This window comes from Penicillium mononematosum (assembly GCF_028829835.1).
Source record: "Penicillium mononematosum strain IBT 11891 chromosome Unknown utg000002l:1.0-8112719.0:1.0-8118358.0, whole genome shotgun sequence".
Lineage (NCBI taxonomy): Eukaryota > Fungi > Ascomycota > Eurotiomycetes > Eurotiales > Aspergillaceae > Penicillium > Penicillium mononematosum.
The window spans coordinates 6,394,322-6,405,597 of NW_026643272.1; the positions used below are offsets into that span (position 1 = coordinate 6,394,322).

General features: G+C 49.0%; 4 protein-coding genes across 4 annotated transcripts; 2 read left to right on the plus strand and 2 right to left on the minus strand.

The window, feature by feature from the left end:
* Nucleotides 1–206: 206 nt before the first annotated feature.
* On the minus strand, nt 207–2,579 carry N7519_004217 (uncharacterized protein; the record flags this gene model as incomplete). The annotated part of the gene is made up of 4 exons (XM_057290993.1): nt 207–1,239; nt 1,288–1,964; nt 2,027–2,138; nt 2,191–2,579. 4 exons carry the CDS (start codon nt 2,577–2,579, stop codon nt 207–209), a joined length of 2,211 nt encoding a protein of 736 aa, XP_057152195.1.
* A 2,600-nt stretch (nt 2,580–5,179) lies between these two features.
* N7519_004218 (uncharacterized protein) lies at nt 5,180–5,438 on the plus strand (the record flags this gene model as incomplete). The annotated part of the gene is made up of 2 exons (XM_057290994.1): nt 5,180–5,354; nt 5,380–5,438. The coding sequence occupies 2 exons, from the start codon at nt 5,180–5,182 to the stop codon at nt 5,436–5,438; spliced, it is 234 nt and encodes a 77-aa protein (XP_057152196.1).
* Nucleotides 5,439–5,463: 25 nt separating this feature from the next.
* Nucleotides 5,464–9,114, plus strand: N7519_004219 (SMP domain-containing protein; the record flags this gene model as incomplete). Its single annotated transcript, XM_057290995.1, has 6 exons — nt 5,464–5,553; nt 5,606–5,641; nt 5,696–6,070; nt 6,129–7,245; nt 7,323–7,615; nt 7,678–9,114. 6 exons carry the CDS (start codon nt 5,464–5,466, stop codon nt 9,112–9,114), a joined length of 3,348 nt encoding a protein of 1,115 aa, XP_057152197.1.
* Nucleotides 9,115–10,190: 1,076 nt separating this feature from the next.
* Nucleotides 10,191–11,150, minus strand: N7519_004220 (uncharacterized protein; the record flags this gene model as incomplete). The annotated part of the gene is made up of 1 exon (XM_057290996.1): nt 10,191–11,150. One exon carries the CDS (start codon nt 11,148–11,150, stop codon nt 10,191–10,193), a length of 960 nt encoding a protein of 319 aa, XP_057152198.1.
* Nucleotides 11,151–11,276: the final 126 nt, after the last annotated feature.

Sequence of the window (11,276 nt, forward strand, 5' to 3'; positions counted from 1 at the left end):
TTCTATCCGGTTAAGGTATCGTACTGCGCCAGATGTCCAACAAACAAGACATCGCACTCTACCTTGGTTTGAACTCTCATAAATATGTCTGAAATAGGGGCATGAGACGCTGATCGTGAAGGAAATCAGTAATACTTGTATACGTGAGGTAAACAAAGGGAAAAGGACCCAAGGAGATCTAGGGTGTATCAGGTGACCGAGAGATGTTATTGTAGAATGTTCAATCCTTGGGATGACAAGAGCTCTGTAAAGTTACCCCAGGCCCGCTTACAAGAGGGATCCTTGGCGGAACACCCACTCAACCATCGCAGAGCCTTTTGGACTCTTTGCAATGACTCTTCTCTTTCACCAGCTCTCATTTGAGACTGGGTGAGCAAATGTGTTATGAGCACCACGGTGCTCTGCGTGAGATAGTGGAGAGCACACCACCAAGGTGAGCAACCCAGGAGCCAGGCGATGTTTGGTTCATTGGGTAAGAGATCAAGCATTTGGCCCGCTGCATTGAGGCAGATCGTCGCCATTGGAGTGTCAAGACCAGTGGGGTAGACTTCACCGCACATCTGAGAATGAAGGGCAGGATGCGAAATGACGAGTTTGGTTGAATAATATTGGAAAGCCAAACTCGTGCGTTGACGGACAAAGGCTCGGTCATCTCTGGTTTCCATGAAACGATACATCGCAGGGAGCCGAGCAAACCAGTTGTCGGCGGCGCTGTTGAGCGACGTCATGGCCAGTTCGGTGTCATTTCGTGATTTTCTTCCCGCTTCGGGAGAATACAAGATCTCGATTGCTTCTCTCATCACAGCTGCCAAGTCAATGGAGTAAAGTAAGTACAATGAGACGTTAGCCTGGAGATGCGGGCTGGTTGATGCCTGCTGGGACATGGATGGAGAAGGAGAGTGGGATAGACGATCGTTCGGTTCAGTGGAGGGATCGAACGAGAGTAAAGAAGTCATAAGACGGCCTCTGGATCCGATGTCCATGATAAGCCTCATTACATGCTCGTCTCGGAAGTCTTCTTCCTTGTAAGGCACCGGCAAAGGGGTCGTGCAGTGTTCCTGCTGCATTCTGGGCATGCGTCCGGTCATGACGCAGAGCAGGATGTCCAACAGGTACAGCGCCCACCATAGCCGGTATCTGGTTTCTTTGGACACATGCGTGATGCTGGGGCATTCGCTACGAAGATGGATTCCCATCGCGACCGCGGACTGTATTGCAATGCCACATTTTCTCCATGCCCTAAACCAAAATCAGTGGCTAAGTAAAGGCTCGCGGTATTCAACCTACCTGTTGGCCTGTCCGACGGAAAGCAGGTAAAGGGATATTAGCCCCTCCACCTGTGTCTGCTGCAGGTTGGGACTCTCCAATAGCACACTCTCGCTAGTGTGTAATCGCCAGGCACGGGAAAAGTACACCCCGTGGATATTGTGATCTAGCTCAGGCTGGTCTCCGGAAAGCTCGAAATGTCTTGCAGCGATCGCAAACACCATGTTCAATAACGCCATCCACTTATTTCCAGGGTGGGTTGTTGAGTGTGAATAGAATGATCGACACTGGCTTAGAAAAATTGCTTTTCCAATGACGGGGAAGGAGGCGTGCGCAACCTGGAAGTATCTCTCCACGAGTTCATCGGCGACCGCTTGTGAGGGATACGCGAGGACATCTAGGTCTTTCATCGGCTGGATTCCGGCATCATCCATAAATAATGCACAGGATGAAATCGACGGACGGATTGCTTCCTCCAGTTGACCGTGCGGTTTGGGACTTCTCTGACCGACCAAGCACTTAAGCCTGTATAACCATGCCGTTGCTGAATGTTCTCCTACAAAGCCAATCGATTGTAGTGAGACGTCTCCATTGAAGTCCTCCAGGGTGTGATCAACGTAGGAAAGTGTTCGGCTTGACGATTCTGCCTCATCGGGTAATCTGGCGACGGTCGGCGACGAGAGGGAGAGACTAGATATCTATGGGTTGTTAGATTGATTAGAGATCTGATCTTGGTTGGGATCATGGGGTGCTCGCTCACTTTTCCGAGAGCTTGGTCAACGACTTTGGCCAGCTCGGTGTCGAACTTCGGATAAATATCGCGCACGAGAGATTCGTAGTGTTGGAGTTGGCTCGTTATGACTGTGAGTTGTCTAAGTGCTTGGGTAAATATTTTGGGCCACCATATTCAGGAAAGTCACAGACCTAGCGTTTCTCTCTCGTTTCCCATCGACGTAGACGCAAAGCACGTTGGCCTCCTGACACCGGATGCAAGATGGCCGATGGCCAGAACACTTGTTCTTCTGCTTGCGACAGTTGTGGCATGCTCGACTGACTCTACCATTACTGTTTGCAAGTGGGGGCTCGAGTCGGGGAATGGCCACTTTCGCGTTCATTGGCTGTTCCCCGGTGATTCCAGGTGTGCTCCAGGAAGGGTATGCACCGAAGACTGTCGACTCGCGTGGGGTCAAAGGGGAGGCTTGGCTGCTCTCGAACTCGGCTGTGTCGTAGATGAGATGATCATTATCATTGTGAGGGGCAGATGGAAGGGGCTCAAACCGCGAAGAGTGACGAAGAGATGGCCTTCTGCTCATTACGACTTGGCCCGCTGTTCATTGTCAGTGCTGAGTCCTAAGCGAACAATAATAGGAAATGTGAGACGCACAAACCAACGCGCTTGTGATGAAGCGGGAAGAAAAGCCCCCTTCAGCAGTGAAATATCCCTGCCAATGGTGGGAGTATCGATGGCCGGAGTATAGCTTGTAACAAGTCTGTTTTGACAGGAGATATGGCACCTGTGATTGGCGGGCTCACTCTCCCGGTTGAACATTGTTTGGTACGATTGGTACCTGTAGTTTACCGAGAGCCTAACGGCCCACTGTTGGCTCATTTAGGAAAGCCATGGTATGTGTCAACGTTGCCGTAATTATTTGATGCTCACATATTTTTATGTGTTGGCTATATTTCAAGATTACTGAAATATGAAGTGTTGATTAAAACAAAACGAATAGAATGGATTCCATGAGTTCAAGCATCTTCAACACCAAGTCTTAGTCGGTAATATTGTAACCTCCCAAGGTCGAGCCCCATATGATGTATGCTTCACGCTGAATGGCTGCTAAAATTTCCAGCCAATCATAGTGGGTAATGTGGGCCAGGTCTCCAGGAGTCCTCCAATAGAAATAGACGATTCTATATTGTCAGTTTTATATCATTGCACCCATGGATTGCTTCACGTCCTGAAAATAAGCATCATTCACGTGGACACCGTATAATACAAGTTCGTACTCAGGGACCATCTGGCATGCCCCTTTTTTCACATTTTTTTAACGGGTCCACCCAAATATAGAGATAGTATGGCTAACCTCCCCTTCTCGGTTCAATGTTGACCAGAAGTGAACATCGTATTCATGTTACTGTAATAGTCAATTGTTCCTCGTTCTAGGTGCGTCCCCTTTGGATAAAAAATAATAAATAATGTCATGAACAGAGTATCAGGCGCATTTTTGGTCTGATTAACATGACCACGTGACAACCTGCATTTGAGTCAAGCCCTTGCATATAAGCATTAGCTAGTTATGACTTAATGATAAATACTAATTAGTCAATTCTGTGCCCGTTGATAGTAATTATGTGTATCTTTTTAAACGTATGTAGCGGTGTAAATATATAGTTTAAGGTGGGTATATATATTTGATGGGATGCTTTCTGATGGAATCCTCAAATGGTGTAGCTTCCAAGGTTGCTCCCAGACAACAATAAATAGAGATTGAACCGAGTTCACTCAGCCGAAGAGGCATAAGTTATCCATCTCTTGATGCCTAGAAAACTAGCACATACTAACACCAATATACCATAGCTGTTAGCAACTCCGACTCTCAGGGTCATGGCTATTGTTGAAGATACTACTGGTAGACGAAATCATGCAGGTGTGCTGCCCCGGGGTCACCTGGGATCGTATAGATAACATACATATGTAAAATATACAAGAACATGTAGATCAAAATATCTACATGTAGAGATGAAATAATGCTGGGACACATATGGGAATTTCTGAAAGTCAGTTCCAAAAGAATACCGTATTTCTTTAAAAAAAAAAAGAGTATTCTATATAATGCATATTGAAGGAATAACTGATTACAACCGTCAAATCCCGGCATTTTGGTTCTTAGCTTCTCCCGAGATCCCAGAGCCATGGATGGCACCTGCCGAGGTGGGCACCCTGCCCGGGGTTGTGGCATTACTAAGAGGATCAGGTGACCTAAGAGATCCAAACCGCTATCAGCCTTATAATTCGCTCTAACAGGCTACCCCTGTGCCCATCATTACTATGATCTACGAACCTTTGCCTACAACATAGCTTCTTGCCATATGGTGCTTTTTACCCAGTCAGGCCACTCCTCTACCCACCTCATCGCAATATACCCCGCATTTTCTCGATATTTTACCAGGGGCCTCTCCATGTGTTCGCATACCTCATTCCCTAGCCTAATTCCCATTTAATCCGACATACAGGTATAATCAAGATAACTGATTGTGATGTGCGCTTTATGTCGGTAAGAAAAATGATAAGGATATATAGCCTGAGATGCCTATATCGCACTCAATTGGTTATTCAATATCGATGACATCATATGCTATATATTACACAGATTCAGCTAAAATTCATCCCTGTAGCAATGGCAAGTGCGGACAGAAACAATGTATTCAAGTTTTCAGACTCAGTGCATCCACTTTGTACTGTCAATGCACAGCTTGTGTGCCAACCCACTTGGAAAAGTGGGAGCTGTGTGCCAAGACTGGGATTCTGCTGAGATGGGATAAACAGGCAACCCCTGGCCAGGTCCATGTGAGATTGGCATTGGATGTGGGGAAATGATGGCAGTGGGCAGTTTTGATTGTGTGAGATAAATGATAGGTCGAATTCTTATAACATCGTCATTAGGTAGTCCCATTTCCCTATCGATGACGTAACTCTGGGGAAAGCTTCCATCATCCGTCGATCTTGAAATTTCCTGTGTTTCTCCTCTGCAATTCTTAAATTCTCTTCGATCATTCCTCTATTCTCGGTGTGGTGCTGAGGAGGCGCACTCATCTTCTACAACGTTGTACAGTCAGAACAAACCAACCCTACAGATAAGTGAAGACAAAACCGAAATTCGCTTTATCTCCTTTGCTTTCACCGGCCTCCAAGATGGCTACCGGTCAGCAATCCAAGGCTCCACAGAGCCATCGGGTTGGGGAGCATTGGAGTGGTGCCAATCCCATTCCAACCATTAGTCACTTTATGGAACATATCGATGCCGAGAAGAAGGAACGAGATCGCAGGATAGACGAAGAAAACAGAGCCAAGAAAGAAAGGACTACACGTGAGAAGGCGCAAGCAACCTCTAGAGAGCAACCAGGGCAAGCTAGGCAAAGGGATCAAAAAGAGGAGATGCCGTCGCTCATAAGCCACGCGAAGTCTCTCAGGCCAAAATGCGTACCGTGACAGACCCGACCACGGGCAAGGACATCGGTGTTGAAGACCTCGACGAGAAGTCTATGGAACCTGTAAAGAATCCAATGGTATGTGAGATTATCTCGAATAAATCATGAATGAAGTCTAATTCATTCGCAGTTGACGGTTCCGAATGCAAATATTGGGAAACCCACGGTGAGTTGTCTAGCGAATACCTCTCACCGGGCATACGACTAACACGTATCTCAGGATATCCAAACAAGTGCCGACCAAGACCTTGCAGAGTATAAAGAAAAACAAGACATCACCGCACCCCCTGATCCCATCGCCGAAGGCACGACCTCCGATGTTCCCATTCGAGGAGAAAAGACGAATGTTCTGTTCCACCCAACGCCAACTGTGTCATACCAGCCCATGTTTGATCCATTGCAGAAGCGTGCGACGACCTTATGCATTGGCATACCTATTGCCATCATTATATTGGGCCGGATGTGCGGAGGATCTCTTTGGGGCCTCATTCCCTTAGCCGCATGCATCACTAGTGGAGTATGGCTATGGATGCAGGAAGTCATTCGCAGTGGTCGGGCGATGGAGTGGAGCAGTGAGCAACTTCGCGGCCAGATGGTAAGTTTTCTAGTGTACCACCTTGCTAACGGATATAAGTACTGATTGTGCTCAAAAGGCAACTGCCAACCTTCTTCCTGAATCTGTCGAGTGGATGAACACTTTCCTCAGCGTTGTGTGGGGACTCGTTAACCCTGAGATGCTGACACCTGTGGCCGACACAATCGAAGATATCATGCAGGTCTCTGCGCCCAAGGTTGTAGAGAATGTTCGCATCGCAGAAATCGACCAGGGCAGCAACCCACTCCGGATTCTGAGCATGCGCTCTCTGCCCGACGACCATGTGCAGGGCCTGAAGGACAACATCCATGAGGAAAACAAGAAGAACAAGGACCCACAGGAAGCTGCTGCTGCCGAAGAAGGAGGGAGTTATTACAACTTGGAAGCCTCCTTTGCCTATCACGCAAGCCCAACTGGTCAGAGTGCCTCGTCAAAGGCACGCAATATGCATATGCAACTGGTCTTCTATCTTGGTATTCGAGGCTTGTTTGGTGTGCCATTTCCCGTGTTCGTGGAGCTGATCGAACTTGTCGGGACTGTCCGCTTGCGCTTCCAAATGATGCCCGAAGCACCGTTCATGAAGGATGTGACCTTCACTTTAGTTGGAATTCCCCACGTCAGGGCAGGCTGCATGCCAATGTTCCGAACGGGAGTGAATGTCCTGAACTTACCCTTGATCTCCAACTTTGTCAACTCGGCCATTAGTACTGCATGTGGCATGCTTGCAGCTCCCAAGTCAATGACCATGGATCTCGGCATGATGTTGACAGGAGACGATATCCACAAAGATACTTTGGCTCTGGGTGTGATGTGGATTCGCATTCACCGCGCCGTCGGCTTGAGTAAGCAGGATACTCGCGGGAGTGAGGGTGGCGGCAGTGATCCATACATAAACCTGTCCTTCTCGAAGTATGGCAAGCCGATGTATTGTACACGTGTGATTACGGATGACCTCAACCCAATCTGGGAAGAGACTGCTGCCCTTCTTGTGACACCGGAATTGATCAAGGCCGATGAAAACTTGAGCATCGAGCTCTGGGACTCTGACCGCAACACCGCGGATGATATTGTCGGCAAGGTTGAGTTACCTATCCGTGAGATGCTTCAGCATCCCAGTCAGATGTACCCTCAGATATCGAAGCTTCAGGGTATGAATGAGGGCAGTGAAATGCCTGGTCAGTTGCATTGGGAAGTTGGACACTTGGGAAGCCAAAACTCCGCCCTGAGCTGCGTACTGATGGCATGAAGAAAGACCTTCCTGAAAACCTAAGAGGCAACCCGACTTTCGAAGATGAAAAGGGAGCTATCAACAACGACGAAGAGGATGCCGTTATGCATACACCACCTGATCCAATCTGGCCCAGCGGTATTGTGCACATTGTTGTGCACCAGATCGTCAACCTTCAGCTTGCCAATATCAAGGGCAGTGATGGCAACCGCAAGGGAAAGGAGTATGAGCCAGCTAAGCCATATGGCGAGAATACAGAGGAAGAGGGTGAAGATCTCCCAACGAGTTACTGCAAGGTTATGTTGAACGATCAACTAGTAAGTATCTGTAGATACATACCCCTCTACTTTAAAAGAGTGATTCTGACAGCGTGTTTCAGATCTATCGCACCCGTGCGAAGGCTGTGAGTTCCAAGCCTATTTTCAACGCAGGAACTGAACGATTTGTCCGCGACTGGCGCTCAGCCGTCGTGACCATCACCGTCCGAGACCAACGCTATCGCGAGCACGATCCCATCCTTGGCGTGGTTCCCCTCAAACTGTCCGATATTCTTCAAACCAGCTCACAAGTGACCCGCTGGTATCCCCTCGATGGTGGCATCGGGTTTGGACGCATCCGTATCTCTCTTTTGTTCCGTCACGTGGAGACCAAGTTGCCACCTCCGATGCTTGGCTGGGATGTTGGCACCTTTGAATTTGCTGGACAAAGTATCATCGCGAAGAACTTTGGTCGACACATTAAGATCAAGATGCGCACCGGTGGCAGCGTTGGCAAGGTCACCCGGCACAAGTGCCACATGCAAGGCAGCGATGCGATATTCGATACCTCCGATCAGACATTCCGCGACTCGCTACGCATGCCCGTGAAGCACCGATACCGCTCCCCGATAGTGTTCGAGCTCCATAACCAGGGCAAGCGAGGTCCGGCAGCATACTCTGTTTTGTGGCTGCAGCATCTTGTCGACAACGAGGAAACAAACATCGACCTTCCCATCTGGACGACAAAGATGGGTGCTCGCTTGACGCAAAATTACGTCACGGAGGAAAACTGGAAGGCCAAGCAAGTACCTGGACTCGAAGACTTAACAGAGGTGGGACGTCTGCAATTCCGATGCAAGTTCTCGCCGGGCATTGACGAGTCGCACGAGCGTTTCGTGGTCGACAACGACTCCCGCGAGACCTTCGAGACCTGGGAAGCGTGTTTATCACAGGGTGTCCGTTCCCGCACCGTGGACATCGAAGTCCCCGCGGAAGTGCAGGAAAAGCACGAGCAGTCTTTGATCGACGGACGGGATATCTTAAAGCAAGCTTCGCCTGCTGAGCGCCAGCGGTGGATTGACCACGACGGTCGAGACTGGAGTGGTGCGTTTGGTCAAGACCCGCGTGCCTATACTGATTCCATCGGACGCAAGGTCGCTGAGCCTGGCCGCGACCTCCCTCGCCATGACCCGTACACCCCTCCTCCACTCAAGGATCAACCTTCTCAGCGAGACAGTTTCCAGAGTGGAGAGCACCACGACGAGGACAGCTCGGAATCGGATGAAGAGCTTGAGCCCTTGTCGAAGGGACCCTCGACTATCAGTGGCAGTGCTGGAGCTTCGTCGTCTTTGTCTCAAAGCAATATGAGTGCCAGCCAGGTAAACAGGGCGAACAAACACAGTGAGCAGCGGCAGCAGCGTGGCCTCATGCAGTGGCGGCCTGCGCGGAATGCTGCTTTTGCCAAAGATGAGGCTAAGTATGCGCTCCGTAAGATGAAGAAGAAGATCGGAGCGGGTGGCCTCACTGGTCGCGAGCCAGATGTTGAGACGGAGACTTGACGATGTATGAATGTTTTGTATTTGTTTTCGGCGCTTTGTATGTTATGTATTTGCATTGGCATGAATTGACTGTATAAAATGTGAATATCCATTATTTACTGTTTAACCACGAGTTATTGAACGCTCATGACTACTATTCACCACCATCATGTACCTTCCAAGGTTGTGTATGAAATCCTTATGAAATGTACATCTCCTACATCTGTCCTGGTCGCGCTCAAGTGCCGTATACAGTGCTCATATGAAATGTAGTCAGGAGTTCAGTCTCTAGCTAATATTCGATGAAACCTATTTTAAAGGTCTCGATATCAAGCCCCATATAGCGAGAGAGGGTATAGAAGAAATGGAGTCAAGTATACAAATGACATATCCGTCCATGGGGGTCATATGAATTGATATGTATACGAGGAGAGGAGTAGTGGATTCCTATGTTGTATAAGCCAGTGCTAAAGTCTACATGGTCACCTGGGCAGTGACCGTAGTGACCTCGGGGCCTATACTATAGCCATTAAGAAGATGTACCACATGCCAGCGTGGCTGAAACACTTTAAGGGCTAGCGTCGCAGGTATAGCCCATTCAACCGTGCAGGACAAGATTCTCCGTCGCAGGATATGTTTCGTCGCGAGCCAAAAAGCAGGCTATAGTATGTGTCGTGGCCTGGAATCGTCCAGCGAGATACTGTATTGTAAACACGAAGAACCTCCAGGGCTTTCAAGGCCATTGTACACATGAGTTGGATCTGTCAACTTTCTTGCCAGTCACTCGCTGTTTGTTTTGCGGTGCCTTATCAGATTGGAAGAGGTGCATACAATGTATGTATACATCGAAAGGATATGATGCTTAATGCATAGAAAATAAGATACTGAAACTCAGCCAATGAAAAAAAAAGGAGAAAGAGCGCAGATGCGCTCAAAGCCACCGGATAAACCCAAACAGCGCCTCTATACAACATGATTCGTGGGTAAATATATGCATCGCCATTGTTATGCAAGAAAAGAAACAAAAAATGGCGTGAAAAAAAAGATTATGAAAGAAAGAAAAAGACATCAGACATAAAACCATGAATAATATAGCATTATTCATCACCAGGTGCAAATTCGGTGGATACTCGGAGAGACTCAGATCCAGAGGTGCCCTGTGCCGCGTGCAATAATGAGACATTCTCGGGGCCATTGTTCGAGGCCGTATCGACGGGCCCGAGAGTCCATTTCCATTCCCTCCGCCGCTTCGCCCGACCCTGCCGTGGAGTCTGCGGCGTAGACGAGCCATCAGCCTCAAAGCCATCTAGCAGAGCCACCGCCCGAACCTGACGCTCTATGCGCATGGTGCGGCGCTTTTTGCGTTCGGTCTTGGAGAGCGACCCACGCACGCCTTCATCAGCACTATCATCGCCCGAGCCACTTGTCTCTGATGATAAGGACGGGCTGTTATCTGAGTCGTCTTTTTCGCGTTCGAGGTCCGAGAAGGGGGCGGGGCGTGTCTCAGGTGGGGTTTTGGTGTCTGCCTCGATTTGCACTGCCTCCTCCGTTACGAGGTCGAGGTGTTGCGCGGTGTAACATTCTGTTCGGATCTCTTCCTCCAGTGGGTACCGGTAGCTGACTTGTTTCTTTGCTGGGAAGAAGACGCGACGTGAGCTCGCGCCGTTGGGTCCGTTGCCGCCTGCTGATATGGAGCCTGATCGTCGGCGGGTTGAAGGTTCTAGTGGGGAGTTGCGCAAAATGCTGCGCACTCCGATGGGGAGTTGGTAGGGGCTGCGGTGGTTGAAGATATTATTGTTCGGGTGGAGGATGTAGGGGGAGGTCGGTTTGTTGTAGCGGGTAGATTTGGAAGGGGAAGTCGCTGAAGATGGGGATGCGACTTCGTAGGCATTCTTGAAGGTGTTTCGAACAGTGGGGGATGAAGCTGGTGCGGCAGCGAAGGAGAAGGATAGGCCGGTGGTTGAAGTGCCGAATGTGCGAGGGAGAGAGGTGGTTTGAAGGGTGAGTTTTGGTCGGGAGGTTATTGTGGTTGTGGCATCTGGCGACAGACACGACATGATGAAAATTAGAGAAGAAGCGGAAGAAGGAGAATAACAATAACAAGGATAGAAAGAATCAAGCGCGTATCATCGAAGATCAAAGGGAGAAAAAAAGAAGAGGATAGCGGGGTTGAACTAAGAATA